Source organism: Helianthus annuus, chromosome 9 (assembly GCF_002127325.2).
Source record: "Helianthus annuus cultivar XRQ/B chromosome 9, HanXRQr2.0-SUNRISE, whole genome shotgun sequence".
Classification (NCBI taxonomy): domain Eukaryota; kingdom Viridiplantae; phylum Streptophyta; class Magnoliopsida; order Asterales; family Asteraceae; genus Helianthus; species Helianthus annuus.
Window position 1 is genome coordinate 116982218 of NC_035441.2, and position 24932 is coordinate 117007149.

At 38.0% G+C, this 24932-nt stretch overlaps 2 protein-coding genes and 1 long non-coding RNA gene across 3 annotated transcripts; 2 read left to right on the forward strand and 1 right to left on the reverse strand.

The window, feature by feature from the left end:
* The first annotated feature begins 3083 nt into the window (after positions 1 to 3083).
* LOC110878298 (glutathione S-transferase T3-like) lies at positions 3084 to 4723 on the forward strand. Its single transcript, XM_022126575.2, has 2 exons — positions 3084 to 3570; positions 3956 to 4723. The coding sequence occupies exons 1-2, from the start codon at positions 3084 to 3086 to the stop codon at positions 4690 to 4692; spliced, it is 1224 nt and encodes a 407-aa protein (XP_021982267.1). The 3' UTR covers positions 4693 to 4723.
* Positions 4724 to 9115: 4392 nt separating this feature from the next.
* LOC118482063 lies at positions 9116 to 9578 on the forward strand. Its single transcript, XR_004867011.1, has 2 exons — positions 9116 to 9261; positions 9344 to 9578. It is a non-coding gene; the product is annotated as an uncharacterized LOC118482063 (long non-coding RNA).
* A 13552-nt stretch (positions 9579 to 23130) lies between these two features.
* On the reverse strand, positions 23131 to 24164 carry LOC110874571 (CENP-B homolog protein 2-like; the record flags this gene model as incomplete). The annotated part of the gene is made up of 2 exons (XM_035977008.1): positions 23894 to 24164; positions 23131 to 23798 (listed from the first exon to the last, which is right to left on the reverse strand). Coding segments are annotated over exons 1-2 (939 nt in total), but the record flags the coding sequence as incomplete, so codon positions are not given.
* Between the last annotated feature and the right edge of the window lie 768 nt (positions 24165 to 24932).

The following is a 24932-nucleotide window of genomic DNA, read 5'->3' on the forward strand; positions in this document are numbered from 1 at the left end:
TTCTTTGAGAATATCAAGATAACTGCTCCACTTTGCTGGTAAGCCATCAGCAAATCTCTTCACCATTTCTTGTGGAGTGGCAGTGACTTTGAAGGCAAACATTTCACTCAACAGATGGTGAAATCTTGTAGACAACTCTGCTAGACCTTCATTCTCCATGCAGGTAAAACCTTCAAACTCTTTCTTTAGCAGCTCCTACTTGATCTTCCTTGATTGAGCATTTCCTTCACATCTCAATGTAAGCATATCCCACAAGCTTTTAGTTGTTGTACAGTAAACAAACTGGTGGTATATATCTCTGTGAAGAGCTTGCGTGAGAATCATGAATGCTTTCTTTTCCAATTCAAACTTCTTCTTATCATCATCAGACATCGTGCTGTAAGTTTCTGGATTTGATCCTGCAACTTCCAACTCGTTTTCAAATGGAGTAAAGAAACACATCCATAGATCTTGACCTTGCCCCTGAACATAAGTTCTCAGCCTTTCTTTCCACCATCCCCAATCATTGATGTGATTAAGTTTTGGCGGTTTTGTGCTTGTACCAGTTTCACTATCGTTCTGCATCATTGCTTGAATGCTGCTGCTTTGATTAGTGACCAATGCCCATTGATTTGCAGTTATCATTGCAGCTTGAGTTGGGGCAATAGCTTGCATCCATGCAGTTTTGTTGAACTCTGGCGCAGATTGCGTGGTTGATGATTGCGTAGATGATGACTGTGGAGTCAAAGTTGTTGTAGTCCACGCAGATGGATCCCATTGACCGTTTGTTCCCATTTTATATTTAATATATTAGGTGAAAATTGATTTAAAAAAAATAAATTTTCACAAACTATGTTAAAACTTTGAAGGATAACAAACTGTCGAAGGAACTTGGATCGAAAGACCTGAAAATCACAAGTTGTTAAGTCTAAACAGATAAGACTCGAAAGATGCTCGAAAGATGACACTTGTTCGAAGGATCAACAGTGTTCGAAGGATCACTGTTGAGTTTCGAACAATCACTTCGAAAGATTCTCCTACACGAAGGATCCTTATCTTTCGAAGGGAAACAATAACTCGAAGGATATATCTTTCGAAAAGATTCCTTGGCTCGAAAGATAACTCACTGACTTCGAAGGATGCTCGAAGGATGGTTATCTGTCGAACCTCCTTGATCGAAGGATGATCTTTCGAGTTCGAAAGGTATCTTTCGACTACGTCTGACACACTGACACAGACGTTGACAAGTTGGTGACAGGTTGATGTGGTTGGTGGACCAACTTTCGGCAGAAGGGATGTTTCTGCACCAACTTTTCACCAACTTTGAAAAAGTTGCCCAAAAAGGAAGCTTCTTATCCACAACCAGTACCGGAATTCAGCCGGAATTTTGGCCGGAAAAATTAGCAACCCTTTCAAAACAAGATTTTAAGTTACCCAAACCTTCCCGTAACACACCCGGTTAGTTTAGAACACGTTTTTATGGTTAAAAATGCAAGAAACACACTAAAAACGGGTGCTAAACCAAGAAAGTTTTTGTCCAAACACAACCAAAGTCTTGCACAAACCCGGTTTTAACAAGGAAAAGAGCCACGGCTCTGATACCACTTGTAGGTCCCTCGGAGGTTGAGGATAAACCTATTCCTTGTTATGTTTAACACACTAGCAAGTGCGGAATCCAAGCTAGAGTGCAAACCGGAGTTTAGATGAAAGCAAAGATTACAAAGAGAAAGAGTAGACAAGCAAAGTATCAAAGTTTTCTCTTGTATTTCAGTGGACACGGTTACAGCCCTTGACCAAACTGAAATGCTCTCTTACAAGACCTTGGGTTCACTCACAAAAGCTCTCCAAACTATCCGAATGACTAACTGTGAAGATGAAACCCACATGGGATATATATACCCATATCAGACAACCATGCACGAAGGATCAGGTATTCTGGTCGAAGGATCATCTATCGACCAGAATTACCATCGAAAGATATCGAAGGATCCAAACATACCTCGAAGGATGGTATATCCTTCGAGGTCCATAAGTATCCATCGAAAGATCATCTTTCGAGGTCATCGAAGGATACAATCCATCCTTCGATGACATCCTTCGAAGCATACAAGTTTTACATACTAAGTGTTGACTGTTTGGCCAAGTCAAACCAGGAGGATGGTTGACTTGGTCAAACACACATTCCAACACATAAACAACATAACAAAAGACGTAAACACAACAGACAAAAGACATCGTTTTATACATTACAAAATACAGACAAAGTACAGACACAAGTGCACCAACATTATGGTGTTTTTAACTAGGTATTTTTATGTCGTTTTTCTGAACTGTGTGTTTTATGCCGTTTTCAACTGGGTATTTTCATGGCGTTTTTCTGAATTAGGTGTTTTTATGACGTTTTATTTGAACACACAGTTCATGTGAGTGAGTTTTTTGACAATATTACCCTTAGTATAAGTTAGCATCAATGCTACATGTCAAGACCAAGGTGCGTGTGAAATGACAAAAATACCCTTACTGTCAAAACTAAAAAGTTAAAAAAATTATAATTAATATTTTATAATTTATGTAGGACCCACCACCCTTCATCTTCCCCACTCCACACCACCACCACCATCATCTACCCCCCCCCCTTCACCGTAACCACCACTGCCACAACCATCCCCACCACAACCACCGCCGCCGCCTTTGAATCTCCCTGCTGCCTATTTCTCCCAAAAGTATGATTCTACTTTCAAAAGTCAAGCAGGTTTTAGTAAAATTACATATAGCTTACCAGGTTAGCAAAACAATACTTTTGTTTCCTTAGGTTAAACGTAGTGGGGCGCGAGCATGGGCCATAGCGCCGCTATGGCGCCGCCCACACCGCCCCCCTGGGCGCCATGACCAAAAAAAAAATAAAGGCGTGAAAATTATCGCGGCGCGAGGAGGAGAACTTTTTAAATTATGACCGTTACAAACGGTCAAATTCAATAAAAAAAAATTCAATTTCTTTTTCAACTTTCCTTTAAAATCATTCTCATCTCTTTATTTTTTTACCATACACATTCAAACATTCTCATCTCTCCCAAATTTTTTTACAATTCTTAATATTTTATACAATGAATCCATTCAACCGGGGCTTCATTCCTCCCCGATCTAGTGCGGACCCAAACCAAAGTGGCAATCCTACTCGTCCCGTGGCACCGGTTCCCACTAGACCCAACCCTTTCGGCTCCGGTTTTCTCGATTACAATCAACAAAGTCCCGGGTTCATGAATCTTTTGAACCAACCGCTATCATGGGACCCTAATCTCTACGGGTGGAACCCAAGTCAAAACACGGATGGGATGGGGTCGTCTCAAGCGTTTGGGTCGGCTCAAGCTTTCGGCTCCCCACTACACGAACCCGATGTTGTTCCGGAGACGCAACCCGAGGTACCGGACACGCAACCGGAGACGCAAAAAGGAAAAGGAAAAGCAAAACGGGCACATAAAAAGAAAGTGGAAACCAACACCCGAGCGAAAAAAAATGTGATAACGTGGGAGCCCGAAGAGGAGTATGCGTTAACCCGCGCTTTCATCGATGTTTCGGAGGACCCGGTCATAGGTATGTTTATTTTTTTTCTGTTTTTAAATTTTTCTTCTGTTTTTTTTTTATTTTCGGTTTTTTATTTTCTGTTTTTTATTTTCTGTTTTTTATTTATTTTGTGTTTTTTTTATTTTCAGTTTTTTGTTTTTTATTTTCAGTTTTATATTTTCTTTTCTGTTTTTTTATTATTTTCTGTTTTTTTATTATTTTCAGTTTTTTGTTTTTTATTTTCAGGTTTTTGTTTTTAATTTTCTGTTTTTTAGTTTCTGTTATTTATTTTCTGTTTTTTTTATTATTTTCTGTTTTTTAATTATTTTCTGTTTTTTATTTTTTCTGTTTTTTATTATTTTCGGTTTTTATTTTTTAAATTTTGAACTAACATTTTATATTGTTTTGTTTGTAGCAAACAATCAAAGTAAAACCGTATTTTGGAACCGAATAAGAGAACTCTTTTTCGAGCTCATGGGTAGAGGAGAGGAATACCGCCTACCGGACTCTATATCGGGGAAGTGGACCGATATAAACAAGAAGTGCACAAACTTTCAAACCGTGTACCAACGCTTGTATTCCGGATGGAAAAGTGGAAGTAGCGATGAAGACATTACGCAAGAGGCATTGGTCGAGTATACGAACGCTAATGGCCATTTCCCGTACATGAAGTGTTGGCAAATCCTTCGCCATAGCCCCAAATGGGCCGTCGTATCTACTCCAAGTGGTCGTTCGGGAAATACACGGCCATCAAAGAGGTCCAAAACAAACGAGTCGGGTGAACCCGAAACGCCAACCTCCGACGCTCGAAACATCGGCTTGAACGAGGAAATTCCGGATGACGAGCCGGTGGAGGAGCTACCAAGACCGCCCGGAAGAAAAAGCCGGGCGAAAAAACCCGAGTCGTCGTCGATGTCTATGGGAACGGATATGAGTCACGCATTTTCGGAGATAAACAAGCGGCTTCAAGACATACACGAACTCGGTAACAAACGTTTGGAGGAGAACGAAAAAGTTACGGAGATTATGCGGGATCGACAATGGGCTCACGACTTTGACTTCTACTCCAAACCGCATGACCACTTAACGGGAAAAGCTTTGAAAATGGCGTTGGCACAAAAGGAGCGGATTGAAAAAAAATATAATCTTTGATTGTGTAATTTTTTTTATGCTAGTTTAATGTTTTTTTTCTAGTTTAATGTTTTTTTTAATTTTATTGTACTTTTTTTATTTAATTAAATGAATTTTATTTTTAAAAAAGTTACAAATGAATTAAAAAAATAAAAATTAAAAAATGAGTAATGATTACACAGGGGCTTTATGACTACGGCCTCAAATTGCATAACGCCCCATAAAGCCCCGGGGTGACGTGGCATGCCACATGTCACATAACGCCCCTAAAAGGGCTTTATGACTACACATGCCCTTAGGGTGTCCGGGGCACCCTCGTTGACCCCCTTAGGTGACTCCATTCACCTATTAGGTGAGCATTGCCAACACTTAGGTGAGTTAGAGAGAGAGTAGAGAGAGAGGGTGAAATAGGTGGGGAGTTGCCGAAGAGAGGGGAGGAGAGAGGGAGGAGAGAGGGAGATCTTGACCAATCAATGCTTTTCTTCTTTTTTTTAAAAAAAAAAAAAAAACAATTCACCTAAGAGGGGAGTGCCGCCATCAAAAAGGGGTATTAGGGGAGTGTTAGAGGGGAGTTGACGTGGCATTTTATGGTTGGTTATGTGTAAGAGGGGGGACTCACCTAAGAGGTGAGCACCCCTTACACCCTTAGCATGAGGTTGCCTTCTGCTGCAAAACAGAATCCATGAATTTAAAATGTCAATAAATCAATAGTGAAGACAGAGAAACAATCAGGTTTTCGTGCGTCATGTCTAACTTGCTTAGAAATCAGGTATTGTTCAGTTAACAACAGATTTAGTTGAAGATCGGTTTAACTAATCAGAATCTATATATATTCTAAAGTTTAGTTATATGTTCTATTTTAAAACCAAAATTTATGGTTGTTTTAAATGCATCATCCTATAAAAATCCTATTAATTGCATTTAATTTATATTAAATAAATAAGAGATAAGATAAAAAATAAAATAAAAATAATTATATATCAATAATCATTAAAATTAATATCATCAATAACACATTATACTAAATAATATATTATAGATAAAGGTAGATTAGTTTAAAGTTAACTTTGATCTTAATTTGTTTTAATAATTGGTTTAAAGATAATTATTCCAAACTTATGATTATTCTATAAAATGATCTTTGACAAGGTAACCATAAATTTAAATTTCGAAGTAACTAATATATTAAAAGTAGCTCAAATATAATTCGTAATAAAAACACAACAATATATTTTCAAAGAAAACATATAATAAAAAAATAGGTAAAGGGATCCAAATGATATCAAATATTAAGAACTTATCCATGATATTAGTATCAGAATTTAATAGATTAAGATAAAATTTAAACCGAAAGATCATAAGTATCATAAAAATATCATTAAATTAAAGTTAAAAAGTAAAGAAAAGAATTATTATTATAATATTAAAATAATAAAAATATATAAAAAACTATATATATTATTAAAATATTAAAATTACTATTTGTACCGATACCAAACAAGACCGTACCGGTATTTTCGATACCAGTACCGGTTAACACCAAGCTTATCCCACCCCGTGATACTAAAAAATCATTAAATTAAAGTTAAACAGTAAAAAAAAGGAATTATTATTATAATATTAAAATAATAAAAGTATTAAAATAACTATATATATATATATATATATATTCTAATATATTATTAACAAGATTTTGGCTAAATTAATTAGATTATTATAAATAATAATAATAATTTACAAATAAAACAACACAATTGCAACAAAGCAATGCATGAAACACCATATTAACATATAGTACAGTACATTAATGCTAGAACCTAATCTATACTATATTATAAAGCATTTCATTAGGATACCAACCAAATTTAAGTAATTACAATCTTTTATACTTATGGTACAACAACTTAATGATGTTAGTAAGGGGTGAAATGGTCTTTCTACATTAATATTAAAAAATAAAAAAATAATTATCTATATCTATATCTATCTATCTATACTATATTATAAAGCATTTCATAAGGATACCAACCAAATTTAAGTAATTACAATCTTTTATACTTATGGTACAACAACTTAATGATGTTAGTAAGGGGTGAAATGGTCTTTCTACATTAATATTAAAAAATAAAAAAATAATTAAATGAGAATATAATCACAATTAATTATAATAATACAATAATAAGTTCGGTTCTTAAATGCAATTAATAAACGAAACCTATTGGGATAAACCGCAAAAGCACTCCAAAGGTCCAATTTCAATCAATATGTAATAAATTTGACCGATTAAGGAATCTCCTATCATTGCTATAAATTCACCATTTCACTCAACATCAACTCCTTTGTCTACTATTGTGCGAGTTAGAGTCGAAAAGAAAGAGATAAGTTGATATGAAATTTATTTATCTTGGTGGAAAGGTGTGTTCTTTTATACCCATTTCAACATTTATTCGAAAAAACTTTGGTTTGTTTCTTAAAATATTCAAATGGGATAACAGTTTTCTTTTACATAATCTATGAGTTTATATTAATGTTTTACTATGTTTTTGGTGATTTAGTGGTTTTTTTTTCTCAGAATTTAATAGATTAAGATAAAATCTATATATATTCTAAAGTTTAGTTATATGTTCTATTTTAAAACCAAAATTTATGGTTGTTTTAAATGCATCATCCTATAAAAATCCTATTAATTGCATTTAATTTATATTAAATAAATAAGAGATAAGATAAAAAATAAAATAAAATAATTATATATCAATAATCATTAAAATTAATATCATCAATAACACATTATACTAAATAATATATTATAGATAAAGGTAGATTAGTTTAAAGTTAACTTTAATCTTAATTTGTTTTAATAATTGGTTTAAAGATAATTATTCCAAACTTATGATTATTCTATAAAATGATCTTTGACAAGGTAACCATAAATTTAAATTTCGAAGTAACTAATATATTAAAAGTAGCTCAAATATAATTCGTAATAAAAACACAACAATATATTTTCAAAGAAAACATATAATAAAAAAATAGGTAAAGGGATCCAAATGATATCAAATATTAAGAACTTATCCATGATATTAGTATCAGAATTTAATTAATTAAGATAAAATTTAAACCGAAAGATCATAAGTATCATAAAAATATCATTAAATTAAAGTTAAAAAGTAAAGAAAAGAATTATTATTATAATATTAAAATAATAAAAATATATAAAAAACTATATATATATTATTAAAATATTAAAATTACTATTTGTACCGATACCAAACAAGACCGTACCGGTATTTTCGATACCAGTACCGGTTGACACCAAGCTTATCCCACCCCGTGATACTAAAAAATCATTAAATTAAAGTTAAACAGTAAAAAAAAGGAATTATTATTATAATATTAAAATAATAAAAGTATTAAAATAACTATATATATATATATATATATATTCTAATATATTATTAACAAGATTTTGGCTAAATTAATTAGATTATTATAAATAATAATAATAATTTACAAATAAAACAACACAATTTGCAACAAAGCAATGCATGAAACACCATATTAACATATAGTACAGTACATTAATGCTAGAACCTAATCTATACTATATTATAAAGCATTTCATTAGGATACCAACCAAATTTAAGTAATTACAATCTTTTATACTTATGGTACAACAACTTAATGATGTTAGTAAGGGGTGAAATGGTCTTTCTACATTAATATTAAAAAATAAAAAAATAATTATCTATATCTATATCTATCTATCTATACTATATTATAAAGCATTTCATAAGGATACCAACCAAATTTAAGTAATTACAATCTTTTATACTTATGGTACAACAACTTAATGATGTTAGTAAGGGGTGAAATGGTCTTTCTACATTAATATTAAAAAATAAAAAAATAATTAAATGAGAATATAATCACAATTAATTATAATAATACAATAATAAGTTCGGTTCTTAAATGCAATTAATAAACGAAACCTATTGGGATAAACCGCAAAAGCACTCCAAAGGTCCAATTTCAATCAATATGTAATAAATTTGACCGATTAAGGAATCTCCTATCATTGCTATAAATTCACCATTTCACTCAACATCAACTCCTTTGTCTACTATTGTGCGAGTTAGAGTCGAAAAGAAAGAGATAAGTTGATATGAAATTTATTTATCTTGGTGGAAAGGTGTGTTCTTTTATACCCATTTCAACATTTATTCGAAAAAACTTTGGTTTGTTTCTTAAAATATTCAAATGGGATAACAGTTTTCTTTTACATAATCTATGAGTTTATATTAATGTTTTATTATGTTTTTGGTGATTTAGTGTTTTTTTTTTCAAATTATGATTTTATATTACATATAAAGTATACACACAGGTTATTGGATACAAAAAGACAGACACTTCATACTTCATCAAAGTACCCTTGCATGACTATAGTATCTGGAACCATTTACCAATGTATTGTTTAATTGTTCATAAATTTATAGTCTTTTTCCTTTTTGCAGCTTCATGTATATGGAGGTGTAAAAGGGTGGGTACGAGAAAAGTTATTCATTTGGAGATAGACATTTATTTGGCCTATTGGTATTTCCTTTTTTAATTTCTACTTTACTATTTTTTTTAAACATATGATGCTTTTGTGTGATTTAATTGATACTATATATAGGCAATATAGATGCAGAGGAAATATTTAAGGAGGTATTGTTTGACAGGATTGTGCAGCAAACTTTAAGGGCTCGGATGTTTTCAACCCGCGCAAAAGATTTAAATTGATTGCGTTTATCTATACTATCGTATAAAGCATTTCACAAGGGTTCCAACCAAATTTAAATAATTGCAACATATTATGCTTATAGTACAACAACTCAATGAAGTTAGTAAAGGGAATTAGTCTTTCTACATGAGTATAAATTGATAAATACAATTAAATTGATAACTTTATAAATTAAGTATTGTTAAATACTTGATAAAGAATTAAATCATTTGACTTAGTTGAACATCATCACCTTCCTCATATTTACATTGCTTTTCCATTTCAAGTTCTCCGTAACCGATTACTTGATTGAATTTTATAATTAAGTCATTATTATTTGGTTTAGTAATTGCTAAACATCATACAAATAAGGTTACAACCTTTTTTTGCAATTTTATCAGATAGTTGATGAACATCATATGAAATAATAATAATAATAATAATAATAATAATAATAATAATAATAATAATGAAATATAAAAAAACTTAATCAACGTTATTATGAATTTAATTATAACTCTAAATGGTTTTAAAACTTAAAAGATGCTAACCAATTAGAAACGAAAATTACTAAAAGGTAATTTCATGGGGTATTATTATCTATAATACCTAATAATTGCAACAATAATGATTAAATAATGAACTTAATTACAGATGGTTTAAAACTCAAAAGAATGCTCTTTGCATCTTACCTCAAGTCTCATGGAATAAGGTTCAAATGATAACCATTGCATAATTAGGAACCACTTCTTAGCCCTTGGATCGTATTTTGATGGTTGAGACCTTTAAGTGCAATATATATATCTCTAAGATGAAGATAATGTATGGTAATGAAGATTTGGAGCAGCAAGAGGTAAAAACAGCCCGAATTTTTCCTTTTATAAATTCGATTCGATTCGTGAGTGTTAGTGTGTGTGTTTATATTGATTAGGGTTTCATCAAATGCAATGTGAGGGTTTCCAATCGGTGTTTATACAAATAATATAGAACCCAATTTTTATGTATGTGTATGTAGTGTGTAGTATGGGGTCTTGCTTACCTCATTCAAGGAATAACAATGAAAGACAGGGGTCATTGATTTCGAAAAACTCCTCCCCTTTGTTCGCCTTCTTCCTGATTTTAAGTTACGGTGAGTCAATTTCCTTTTTTCTGATTCTAATCGATTAAGAACTATACGTGATTAACCAACGAATTGTGGTAGATTTTATGTTTCTATTGCAGTATTTGGATTGAATTGACTGTTGCAATTTAAATCGTCAGTTATAGTTCGTTTTTTGAATATAGAGAAACACTGACTTATTTAAGGTGCTTGATTTGGGTGAATAGTAGCAATATAAACTGCTATTGTAATTTGGTGTGATATTCAATTCAATATCAGCAACCTAATCAAATTGTTCCCTAAACATAGAGTAAATGTGTTCACCAGCAAGGTAATAATATGTACTAATTTTCAATTATAAGAGACTTCTAATAAGGAAATATAGCTATTAGGTTGTGTCAAGGTAAGCATAGTTTATAAAGAATATGTTGCAGAATAAAGTTAATACAACATTTTAGTAATAAATAATAAACTGCTTTCTTATCTATAAAAGGGAACAAAACCTGCAATTTGACTTTTAGATGTCAAAACTGAATTTATATGTATATGTGTATGTAGTATAATATATATATTTAACATCTATTTTACACCATCTAAAACAATGAAAAAGAAAAAATAAAAATAAAAAAATTTGAAAACTGTGACGTCTTTTGAAGAGGGTTGAGAAACCACACGTCCATAGAATTGAAGTTTTGTGAGACCACATGTGGTGGGGCGCAAACCTCTCTCAAAGCGTCTTAAAAACGCGGGGGAACACTGTACCCTCGGGCGTTTTGGGCCTTTTTTTGACTGGTAGTGCTACCACAAAGCGCCGAACGAGGAGTGGACTTTGGTCAAAATAACCATGGTCAAACGGCTAACTTTAAAAAAAAGCGGTTTTTGTTTTAAAAATCTATACTATATTCGCACTTTCGTACCGTGTCACGCACTATCTATATCAGTCGTCGTTCCAGGAGAAAACAATAACTATTATGCATGTCGTGCATCGCACGGGTGTTCCCCCTAGTATACAAAACATATATTTTATAGGGTCAAGCCATTAAGATAAATGGGTAGTGTTTAATGTAAGTCAAGGCTAGGGGTAGCTTGTGTGTGGGTATAGTTTGAAATAAGAAAAAGTAATCGAATAATGTGCAGTTGAACATGTAAGGTGAAAAGTCTTGTTTGTCTTCTTCGCGGAATCATAAGGTGCACGCTCTTGAGCATGTTTTTTTGGAGTAACCCTCATCCCAGTATAGCCTCTCCCAATTTTCCCCAATCACCTGATAAAGCTTCATGTATTTTTTGCACCAGGGTTCATGGCGGCAGTGGTGGTTGTGGCGGGGATGGTAGTGGCAGTGGTGGTTACGGTGGGGGGGGGGGTAGATGGTGGTGGTGGTTGAAGGTGGAGATGGTGGTTGTGGTGTAGAGTGGGGGAGATGAAGTGGGTAGTGTGACACCCCGTTGAAACGCTTTCACTTATACTAGCTTGACAGTGGCTGCCTTAACTTTCGGGACGAATGTTCCTAAAACTTGGGGATAATGTGACACTTCGGGTTTTCCCGGACAACCTTTCGATGTAGCATGTGTGTACATAATCTATTAAAATGAAAATTTGAACTATTGTGTTACATGTTATGTGTATTTATGTATATGTGTATATAGATATAAATGTGTGTGCTATATATTAGAACCGAAACCTCAACCCGACTCGAGACATGCTCGGTCTCGAGTGAACAGTAGTGATGGGCCGTTTGGGCCTTGACACCCCTTAGCCCACCCGGAAACAACCCTTGACCCATTCAATATAACCGACCAACCTTTGCATTTTACCATTTTTGCAAACACTCCTCTCACTCACCCTCATTCTCTAACTCCAAAACCCTAGCACAACACCCTCATTTCCTCTCCTTTCCTTCTTCCTCGGATCAACCAGTAACAAGATCACTCTCGGATTCTAGCTCGAGATCATCATTTGGAGCTTGGTTCATTGATTCCTTGTACCCCTACTTCCAACCGGTTAGTGAGATAAATATGGTTGCTAGATGATAAATGTTGGTTGTTGTTATTGTATGCAAGTTGATGTTACATTATGTGGATTCAATATGTGTAAAGTGAGTAATCGGCTAACATGTGTACATTTCGGATAGATATCAATGTTGTGTGACATATAATGGTGGTTGTTGATTCTTGTTCCGGTTTGTAATAAGGGTTGGTTAGAGAAAATTGCATGATTCTTAGGTTTGTAGGTATAATGGTAATGATTTATGTTAGATTCGGTATTATAACCTTTGTTAATAAGGATGCACTGTTTTATATGTTGCCTAATTTGATTCGGATCTATTTCGAGGGTTCATATGTATGATGAATGTGTTTGAATGTGGTTGATGATAAATGAAGAACACCTTGAAGGTTGCTTAAATATTTCAAATATGCTTTGTTTGATCTGTTTTGTGCACATTTTAGACAAGAAAACATGTTTAGTGGGCATAGTACACTGTTACATGAAAATGCAATTCTATTGGTCAGTACATTGCAGGTTCTAGAAGATTTGCTGCACGTAATCACGGTTGCGAGTCGTAACCTTTGGTTGCGACTCGAGACCACATCAAGTCTTGTCGAGATCTCCCGGTTGCAAGTCGCAACCAACGCGTATCGAATCCGGTTGCGAGTCGTAACCACTGCTGCTAAGTCGGAACCGCTAGTTGCGAGTCGAAACCTCTGGTTGCGACTCGTAACCAAAACGTGATGAACCGTGACCTCGGATGCGAGTCGTAACCTCGGTTGCGAGTCGCAACCACCCTGTCTCGACTGGACTATTTTGGTGTTATTGGGCTTTGACTGTTGGGCTTTCTGTTGACTGGGCTACGTGTTGTTGCTGCTGATTGTATGTTTAGGGCTGACCCAATAACCCAACTGTTTGTTGTTACGCATGTTATACGTGTTTGCTATATGTGTTTGCCGTACGTGTTCGCTATGTGTTTATTTGTACCCAACTTGACCCATACTTGGTAACCATGCTAGGACGTGGTGACCAACATACTTGACCGGGTAAAATAATCTACCGAGCAACCCAAGGTGAGTTCACAACTTAAAAGCATGCGTCCCGGTGGTTTGGGACACGAGACTAAAACAACCCTATCCCCTTGTAAAGGGGATACCATTTACATTCCTTCCCTAGTTACTGGGAACAAACTTACTTTTCTTTCCCTTGTCATTGGGAAACCTTTTAGTTAATTACTGTTTATACGGAATGCAACCAAACGGCACTAAACGCAACTCTATCACTCAAGTCCCTACTACATAATACCGATTAGTCGCCGGGGCCAGGCGAACGGGTTATTAGTTGATAGCGCTATTTAGGTTTTACCAACCTCACACCGTGCCATGGTATGGGATCGGTCGTGAACTAATGTACTCAGGCATCCGTCAATGATGATAGAACATTGACATCGGGGCATCCTGCGGAAACGCAAACGGTTACCTAGTGTTCGGTATTGGAAAAAAAAAACAGTTTAGTCGCTAACTTTTGGGGTAGCTCCCCATGGCATGTATAAACGGATAAATTAACTGGTGAAACGAGTTTTTGGTATTTAAAACTGGGCAACTAGTGAACTCACTCAGCATTATCGTTGACCCCCCTTACTGCATGCTTTGCAGGTAACCAGTGACTGAGGAGCGGCTGCTTGGGAAGGTGTAGTGTTTGTCGAAACCCGTGTGTTGGGCTTAATTATCATGAACTATGAACTTTGTTAAACTATTAAACTCCTGCTTCCGCTATTTAAGTTTTAAACTCTGAACTTGATATTTGCTAATCTCATGGTTAGTGAGTATTACTTTGATCATCAACTTAATTATTCAGTATAATTGGTGGCTGGATCCTGGTCAGTCACGCCCTCGAAGCGGGTGTTATCCGCAGGTGGAATTTGGGGGTGTGACAGATTGGTATCAGAGCCATTGGTTATAGTGAACTTGGTTTTAAAAAAGGGAAAATCTTTTTGAGAAAAACTAGACTATAACCCGTGACTCGTGACGACACTACACTCCAAGTGCAAGGCTCGACTTATCTGACCTCTTAGCTCGGACCCATATTTACTTGCTTATTTGTCTTATGCTTTCTGCTTTACTATGCGTACTAGTTTGCCTGATTAGATAGATACGCCTCCCCTCTTCTATCTCATTCTCGCTATGTTACGACACCACACTCATACTATGTTTTCTGGTTATGAAGACAATGAGTGGACGCGGACGAGGAAACGTCAACATGACTCAGGCTCAGTTCACTAACTTGCTCAACACGGTGGCTGCAGCTTTCGCAGCTCACCCTATAGGTAAGCTCGTTGTTTTAGGATGTTTAGATCCTATCGCCACATCGTCTTTTCGCCTCTAAACCTATTTCGCTTCACTCCTCACAACAGGTCAGCCTGCGCCTGTGCAACCACGTGTCCGTACCTTCAAGACCTTCATGGATTGCAAGCCTCTTCCATTCAATGGCACTGAGGGTGCCATAGGTCTCCTGCACTGGATCGAGAAGGTCGAAGCTGTCTTCGCTGTCTGCGAGTGTCCCCCTGCTAATTGGGTGAAGTTTGCTACTGGTACTCTTGAGGGAAGCGCACTTTCATGGTGGAAGGCGCAAATTCAAATGCTTGGTTTGGAGACTGCTAACGCTACTGCATGGGAAGATTTCAAGGATATGATCAAGGAAGAGTACTGTCATAGGGATGACATCCACAAACTCGAGGACGAGTACTATGAACTCAAGATGGTTGGGTCAGAGATCGAGACCTACACCAAGCTGTCCAACGACTATGCTGCTCTTTGCCCAAACATGTCCCGACCCATGTACCGAAGGATCGAATTGTACATCAAGGGCTTAGTCCCGGAAATCAGGAGCCACGTAACCTCGGCCAACCTCACTGCCATACAGCCCGTGGTTCGTCTTGCCCACAAACTCACCAACCAGGCTGTGGAAGAGGGCAGGTTGCCCAAAAGGATCAGTGCTGCGGAAGGAACTTCCAGTGATGGCAAACGAAAGTGGGATGGAAATCAGGGCAAAGATGCTAACTCTACTCAGGCCCCAGCTCAGCAAAGGAAAACTGACAACAACAAGGGCACTCAGCAACAGGGTGGCTACCGGGGAAGCTACCCTAAGTGCAACAAGTGTAACAGGCACCACAATGGGGCATGTAACAAGGGTCAGTGTCAGCGATGCCACAAGATGGGGCACGAAGCCAAGGATTGTAGAAGTCAGTTCCCAGCAAGGCAGAATCAGCAACAACCTCAACAGCAGCAGCAGCAGGGAAACAACCGAGCATGTTTTAAATGCGGGGCAACAGGGCACATGCGAAAGGACTGCCGTGAGCTGAATCAGAATCGCAACAACAATCAGGGAGCTGGGAACAATGAGCAAAACAACAATGCTGGGAATGGTGCAAGGGGAAGAGCTTTCGTGATTGGAGCTGGAGAAGCAAGGAACGACCCCAACGTCGTGGCGGGTAAGTTCCTACTTGATGATCGTTATGTTTCTGTGTTATTTGATTCCGGTGCCGATGCCAGTTATGTATCCCTTCGCATTAGTAAGAAACTTAAGCACCCGCCTGCATTATTAAGTTCTAAGCACATCGTCGAGATAGCTAATGGTAAGAACATCGAGGCCACGCACGTGCTCCACGACTGCACACTAGAATTGTCTGGCCACATGTTTAGTATCGATCTTTTCCCTGTCAAGCTTGGAAGCTTCGACGTCGTCATTGGTATGGATTGGCTATCCAAACATCGCGCAGAGATCCTCTGTCAAGAGAAGGCAGTTCGTATACCTCGTCGTTCTGGCCAACCCCTCATCGTTCAAGGCAACAAAGGTGGAGAAGTCACAGGCATTATCTCGCTTTTAAAAGCCCAGAAGTGTTTACAAAAAGGGCACATCGCTATCCTAGCACTTGTCACCGACACCCACGAAAAGGAAAAGAGGATTGAAGATTTTCCTGTAGTACGTGACTATCCCGAGGTATTTCCTGAGGAACTACCTGGACTCCCTCCCCACCGTCAGGTCGAATTCCAAATCGAGCTAGCTCCCGGAGCAGCACCCATAGCTCGTGCATCGTACCGTTTAGCTCCTGCAGAGCTGAAGGAACTCTCTACGCAACTACAGGAACTATTGGATAAAGGATTTATCCGTCCTAGCTCATCACCCTGGGGAGCGCCGGTACTCTTTGTCAAGAAGAAGGATGGCACGTTCCGAATGTGCATCGACTATCGTGAGTTGAACAAGGTTACCATCAAGAATCGTTACCCTCTCCTGCGCATCGACGACCTATTCGATCAGTTGCAAGGATCGAGCTACTACTCCAAGATTGACCTGCGATCAGGCTACCATCAGCTGAGAGTTCGTAATGAAGATATCTCCAAGACTGCGTTCAGGACCCGTTATGGTCACTATGAATTTCTTGTTATGCCTTTCGGAATGACCAACGCGCCGGCAGTGTTCATGGATCTTATGAACCGTGTATGTAAGCCTTACCTCGACAAATTCGTGATTGTGTTTATCGACGACATCCTGATCTACTCGAAAAGTCAAGAGGAGCATGAACAACACCTACGCCTCATTCTGGAACTCCTTCGCAACGAGCAGCTGTACGCCAAATTCTCTAAATGTGACTTCTGGCTTCGAGAAGTCCATTTCCTCGGCCATGTAGTTAATAAGAACGGAATTCACGTCGACCCCGCTAAGATCGAATCAATAAAGAACTGGCCTACGCCTAAGACTCCCACTGAAGTTCGCCAATTCTTGGGTTTGGCAGGCTACTACCGCAGATTCATTCAGGGATTCTCAAAGATTGCACAACCCCTCACTATACTCACTCAGAAAGGCATCGCCTACAAGTGGAATGAAGCACAGGAATCTGCTTTTCAGAGGCTTAAGGATAACCTCTGTAGCGCTCCTATTCTCTCGTTACCTGAAGGCACTGACGACTTTGTGGTTTACTGCGATGCGTCTATCCACGGGCTCGGTTGCGTGTTAATGCAACGCGAGAAAGTTATTGCCTACGCCTCACGACAACTCAAGACACACGAAAGGAACTACACAACGCATGACTTGGAACTGGGAGCAGTGATCTTTGCTCTTAAGATATGGAGACATTACCTGTACGGTACCAAGTGCACTATTTACACCGATCACAGGAGTCTCGAGCATATCTTTAGGCAAAAGGAATTGAACATGCGACAACGTCGATGGGTCGAACTCTTGAATGACTACGAATGCGCCATCAAATACCATCCGGGCAAGGCCAATGTCGTGGCAGACGCCCTCAGCAGAAAGGACACTATACCAAAGCGCGTGCGAGCATTGCAACTTACCATCCAGTCTAACCTCCCTACCCAGATCCGGAATGCTCAGGTTGAAGCATTGAAACCGGAAAACATCAAGGCTGAGTCTCTGCGAGGATCGAGACAACGATTAGAACAGAAAGAAGATGGCGCTTACTATGTAACAGGGCGCATTTGGGTTCCACTCTATGGAGATTTACGTGAACTCGTGATGGACGAAGCCCACAAGTCCCGCTACTCAGTACATCCTGGTTCGGACAAGATGTACCACGACTTGAAGACTACATATTGGTGGCCTGGCATGAAGGCCCACATAGCAGCATACGTCAGCAAATGTTTGACTTGCGCAAGAGTCAAGACAGAGTACCAGAAGCCAGCAGGTCTACTTCAACAACCAGAAATCCCGAAATGGAAATGAGAGCAAATTTCCATGGATTTTGTTACAGGGCTACCTAGGTCCCAACGCGGAAATGACACTATTTGGGTAATAGTAGATCGATTGACCAAGTCCGCGCATTTTCTGGCTATTAAAGAAACAGACAAGTTTTCTACCTTGGCGGAGATTTACTTAAAGGAAGTAGTTTCGAGGCACGGAGTGCCAACCTCAATTATTTCCGACCGAGACGCTCGTTTTACTTCGGAATTGTGGCAAGCTATGCACAAATCCTTTGGCTCACGTTTGGACATGAGCACCGCTTATCACCCGCAAACGGATGGACAGTCTGAACGCACCATCCAAACCCTAGAAGACATGCTTAGAGCGTGTGTTATCGATTTTGGCAAGAACTGGGAGAAGCATCTACCGCTAGTAGAGTTCTCTTACAACAACAGCTACCACACTAGTATTCAGGCGGCACCTTTTGAGGCATTGTACGGTCGTAAATGCCGGTCACCTCTTTGCTGGGCAGAAATCGGTGATAGTCAAATCACGGGCCCAGAGATGGTGGTAGACACAACGGAAAAGATTGCCCAGATCAGACAACGCATGGCGGCAGCTCGTGACCGTCAGAAGAGTTACGCTGATAAGCGTAGGAAACCATTGGAATTCCAGGTCGGTGACCGGGTTCTACTTAAAGTCTCACCCTGGAAGGGTGTGGTTCGCTTTGGTAAACGGGGCAAGCTAAATCCGCGATATATCGGACCATTCGAAATTACCGAGAAAATCGGTAAGGTTGCGTATAGATTGAACCTGCCTGAAGAGTTAAGCGCGGTACACAACGTATTTCACGTATCCAATCTGAAGAAGTGTCTGTCAGATGAAACGCTCGTAATTCCTTTTAAGGAACTGACTATTGACGAACAACTACACTTTACTGAGGAACCGATTGAAATCACTGATCGAGAGATCAAAATCCTCAAACGTAGCCAAATACCTCTTGTACGAGTCCGTTGGAACTCGCGACGTGGCCCAGAGTATACCTGGGAGCGGGAAGACCAGATGAAGCACAAGTATCCCCAGCTGTTCCCAAACGAAAACCCCAGCACTGAAGCTACAACCGAATTTCGGGACGAAATTCCAAACTAACGGGGGGATGATGTGACACCCCGTTGAAACGCTTTCACTTATACTAGCTTGACAGTGGCTGCCTTAACTTTCGGGACGAAAGTTCCTAAAACTTGGGGATAATGTGACACTTCGGGTTTTCCCGGACAACCTTTCGATGTAGCATGTGTGTACATAATCTATTAAAATGAAAATTTGAACTATCGTGTTACATGTTATGTGTATTTATGTATATGTGTATATAGATATATATGTGTGTGCTATATATTAGAGCCGAAACCTCAACCCGACTCGAGACATGCTCGGTCTCGAGTGAACAGTAGTGATGGGCCGTTTGGGCCTTGACACCCCTTAGCCCACCCGGAAACAACCCTTGACCCATTCAATATAACCGGCCAACCTTTGCATTTTACCATTTTTGCAAACACTCCTCTCACTCACCCTCATTCTCTAACTCCAAAACCCTAGCACAACACCCTCATTTCCTCTCCTTTCCTTCTTCCTCGGATCAACCGGTAACAAGATCACTCTCGGATTCTAGCTCGAGATCATCATTTGGAGCTTGGTTCATTGATTCCTTGTACCCCTACTTCCAACCGGTTAGTGAGATAAATATGGTTGCTAGATGATAAATGTTGGTTGTTGTTATTGTATGCAAGTTGATGTTACATTATGTGGATTCAATATGTGTAAAGTGAGTAATCGGCTAACATGTGTACATTTCGGATAGATATCAATGTTGTGTGACATATAATGATGGTTGTTGATTCTTGTTCCGGTTTGTAATAAGGGTTGGTTAGAGAAAATTGCATGATTCTTAGGTTTGTAGGTATAATGGTAATGATTTATGTTAGATTCGGTATTATAACCTTTGTTAATAAGGATGCACTGTTTTATATGTTGCCTAATTTGATTCGGATCTATTTCGAGGGTTCATATGTATGATGAATGTGTTTGAATGTGGTTGATGATAAATGAAGAACACCTTGAAGGTTGCTTAAATATTTCAAATATGCTTTGTTTGATCTGTTTTGTGCACATTTTAGACAAGAAAACATGTTTAGTGGGCATAGTACACTGTTACATGAAAATGCAATTCTATTGGTCAGTACATTGCAGGTTCTAGAAGATTTGCTGCACGTAATCACGGTTGCGAGTCGTAACCTTTGGTTGCGACTCGAGACCACATCAAGTCTTGTCGAGATCTCCCGGTTGCGAGTCGCAACCAACGCGTATCGAATCCGGTTGCGAGTCGTAACCACTGCTGCTAAGTCGGAACCGCTAGTTGCGAGTCGGAACCTCTGGTTGCGACTCGTAACCAAAACGTGATGAACCGTGACCTCGGATGCGAGTCGTAACCTCGGTTGCGAGTCGCAACCACCCTGTCTCGACTGGACTATTTTGGTGTTATTGGGCTTTGACTGTTGGGCTTTCTGTTGACTGGGCTACGTGTTGTTGCTGCTGATTGTATGTTTAGGGCTGACCCAATAACCCAACTGTTTGTTGTTACGCATGTTATACGTGTTTGCTATATGTGTTTGCCGTACGTGTTCGCTATGTGTTTATTTGTACCCAACTTGACCCATACTTGGTAACCATGCTAGGACGTGGTGACCAACATACTTGACCGGGTAAAATAATCTACCGAGCAACCCAAGGTGAGTTCACAACTTAAAAGCATGCGTCCCGGTGGTTTGGGACACGAGACTAAAACAACCCTATCCCCTTGTAAAGGGGATACCATTTACATTCCTTCCCTAGTTACTCGGAACAAACTTACTTTTCTTTCCCTTGTCATTGGGAAACCTTTTAGTTAATTACTGTTTATACGGAATGCAACCAAACGGCACTAAACGCAACTCTATCACTCAAGTCCCTACTACATAATACCGATTAGTCGCCGGGGCCAGGCGAACGGGTTATTAGTTGATAGCGCTATTTAGGTTTTACCAACCTCACACCGTGCCATGGTATGGGATCGGTCGTGAACTAATGTACTCAGGCATCCGTCAATGATGATAGAACATTGACATCGGGGCATCCTGCGGAAACGCAAACGGTTACCTAGTGTTCGGTATTGGAAAAAAAAAAACAGTTTAGTCGCTAACTTTTGGGGTAGCTCCCCATGGCATGTATAAACGGATAAATTAACTGGTGAAACGAGTTTTTGGTATTTAAAACTGGGCAACTAGTGAACTCACTCAGCATTATTGTTGACCCCCCTTACTGCATGCTTTGCAGGTAACCAGTGACTGAGGAGCGGCTGCTTGGGAAGGTGTAGTGTTTGTCGAAACCCGTGTGTTGGGCTTAATTATCATGAACTATGAACTTTGTTAAACTATTAAACTCCTGCTTCCGCTATTTAAGTTTTAAACTCTGAACTTGATATTTGCTAATCTCATGGTTAGTGAGTATTACTTTGATCATCAACTTAATTATTCAGTATAATTGGTGGCTGGATCCTGGTCAGTCACGCCCTCGAAGCGGGTGTTATCCGCAGGTGGAATTTGGGGGTGTGACAGGTAGGGTGGGTGGTGGGTCCTACTACATACGGTAGAAACTCGATAAATTAATACTCGATTATTTAATAAACTCTCTAAGATAATATTTTTTGCTGGTTCCGACTCGGAGATAGGGTGCTAAATTAATAATTCGCTAAAATTATAAGATAATACATTTTTGATAATTTCTTTAGACCCCATATAAAATATAGGCAAAAGATCAAATACAAATAATCTTAACATACTAAACATACAAATTGAAGGAAAACTCAAAAAGACAATGTGACATTTTTGTAAGGGTTATTGGATTTTATCACCCTAAACTATCGGCTATTGGCTGCTGCCACCCCCAACTATCACTTTGTCGTCCGTCACCCACAACTTAGCATTTAGTGTTTTCTGTCACCACGTCGTTAACTGATCACTCACTTTTGATCCTGTTACTCTACTTTTGGGGTGTCATAGGGATTTAGGAAGGTTTTAGGGATCTTAAGACACTCCTAAAAGTATAGTAACAGGATCAAAAGTTAGTAATCAGTTAACGGCGTGGTGACAAAACACACTAAGTGTTATGTTAGGGGTGACAGGCGTCAAAGTGATAGTTGGGGGTGGCAGCGGCCAATAGCCAATAGTTAGGGGTGATAAAATCCAATAATTACCACCAACTATCAAAGTTACTATACAAATGTGAACTCAACCAAAAATACCTAAAAAACACAATTTTTTTTAACATTTTTTATTAAAAAATCGCTATCTTTTGTTAGCAAAAAAAAAAAAAAAAAAAAAAAAAAAAAAAAAAAAAAAAAAAAAACCTAAAAGTAGCGAATTTTTAGTAAAAGATGTTAAAAAAAAATAAAATAATTTGTGTGTTTTTTTTTATTTTTTTAGATTTTTTAGGTTTTTTGGGGGGTTTAGTTTTTAGCATTTTAGCTTGGGTGGTGGTGGTGGTGGTGGTGGGGGGGGTAGGTTTTTTTTAGGTTTTTGAGGGTGGTGGGGGGTAGGTTTTTTTTAGGTTCTTGGGGGGTGGGGGTGGGGTGGGGGGTTTAGGTTTTTGGGGGTTGGGGGGGGAGGGGGTTAGGTTTTTTTTAGGTTTTTTAGGTATATTTGTAGAGTAACTTTGATAGTTATTGATAATTACAAAAATGCGACCTTGTCCTTTTGAGTTTTCCTTCAGTTTGTATGTTTAGTATGTTAAGATTATTTGTACAAGAACTTTACCCATAAAATATAAATTAATAATTCCTTATATATAGCATATTACATGAATGATTTATGAAGGTTTCTTGAAAAATGACTCAATTGTCTTTTGTTTTTTGTTGAAATCAATTTCCCATTGAATCTCGTCTCTAATTTTCCTTAGCATGGTAAGAACTTCTGGTGTTGTTTTCTCATAGCTCAACAAGAAATTGTTCAATGTGATTGCCGCTTTAATAGCTTCGTTTCGCGAAGGGGGCTCTATTGTAGAACTTTCATCATTTTCTTCATTGATATAATCTTTATTAATTCCAATAACGCTTTCAATAATTTCTTCATCAGTCAACAACTGTGCAACAACATTTTCTTCTGGGTGAGTCAGAACATCTTCGACATCCATTGCATTGCGATAACCCAACTCTTTGATCAAATTCTGGAGTTCTTGAGTGCTTTCACCACCTTCATCCGAGTTCTCAAAAGTCATGTTATCTGTTGATCGAAGTTTACAATGACGAAAGCAGTTCGCAATTGTATTTGCACGAACATCCATAGTCCATGCTGAAATTGCAAGATTCATTGCATCTAATACATTTATTTTTGCTGGATTTGGAACCCCTAATTCATAACCCTCCAAAAGACTTCTATAAAATCGACGGCGATAATGCATCTTAAAAGCTCGTATGATCCCCGCGTCACAAGGTTGAATTTTTGAAGTTGTGTTTGGTGGCAAAAAAAATAATTCAACATTTCGTATCTTGCTTTGAACTTTCCAAGCCAACCAATAGAAAAAGTAAAGTCTGGAGTATCCACTGGATACATATCTTTCATGAACTTTTTCGCCTTCTCGATGATTAGTTCACCTGTCATATTCACATGTTCTTGATATTGAAGAATCCATTCATAGAGAGATTTTTCTAGGTCAGGAAATTTTGCCGGTTTGTGTCGCTTAACATCGCCTCTTTCGGGAGCAAGTGAGAGATACTCTAAAGACCGCTTAACTGTATTCGATATTGTCGCTTGACTCACCTGCAAACCGTAGTTACTATGAACCCATTCTTGCAATTGCTTTTGAGTGAGACTTGGGTTATCCTTGTTGTGCTTGCATAATGCTCTTCGAATCTCGTCTGTCATTGTTGTTTTTTTCACACCTTTAAGATGGGAAGCCATGTTGTGTGTATGATTTGTTTTTGTTAACCTATTTTGATTTTGTATTTATATAGAAAATATTTTTAATGTCCATAAAGTGATACATTGAACACAAGAAGCATAATAAGGTGGGAGATTGAAGGTTTCTTTCAAATTGGGCCGTTCATTTGATATACATGCATTGTATACAATAATTAAGTGGAAGCTTGAAAGGTGTTTGTAAACTAAGTATTCTACTATAAATTAATAAAATATTAATTAATATATAAATTAATAATTATTAATTTATCGATTAATTAATAACTCTTTTAATTAATAAATTTTGGTAGTCCCAAGTGTATTATTTTATAGAGTTTCTACTGTAAATTGTAAAATATTAATTAATTTTTTTTAACTTTTTAATTATTAATTTGACGGTAAGGGTATTGGGTATTTTTGTTGTTTCATACGCACCTAACACCAAAAACTAACCCCCATTCACGCCAGGGACTATCCGGGAACGAAATTAAAAAACGTGGGGACTATAGATGTAATTTTAGAAAGTTAGGGACTAAAGGTGAAAAATGGCAAACCACAGGGACTATCCGAACATTTTTCTCTTTACTTAACCTCAACAATCATGAGGAAGGGACCCACCATAAACCATCCGGACCAAGTCCTCGGTGACGGACCAAACTTCCCGGACCGGCTTGCACACCACACTTTCAAGGCAAATCAAGTCTTTGAGGGTTGGTTTGGGATTTCGGACGCATC

Bases quoted from the DNA above. Each gene is read 5' to 3' on its own strand.
- LOC110878298 (XM_022126575.2), top strand. From the start codon at position 3,084: ATGAATCCATTCAACCGGGGCTTCATTCCTCCCCGATCTAGTGCGGAC. The intron at 3,571-3,955 runs GTATGTTTATTT...TTTTGTTTGTAG, and splicing joins TTCGGAGGACCCGGTCATAG to CAAACAATCAAAGTAAAACC.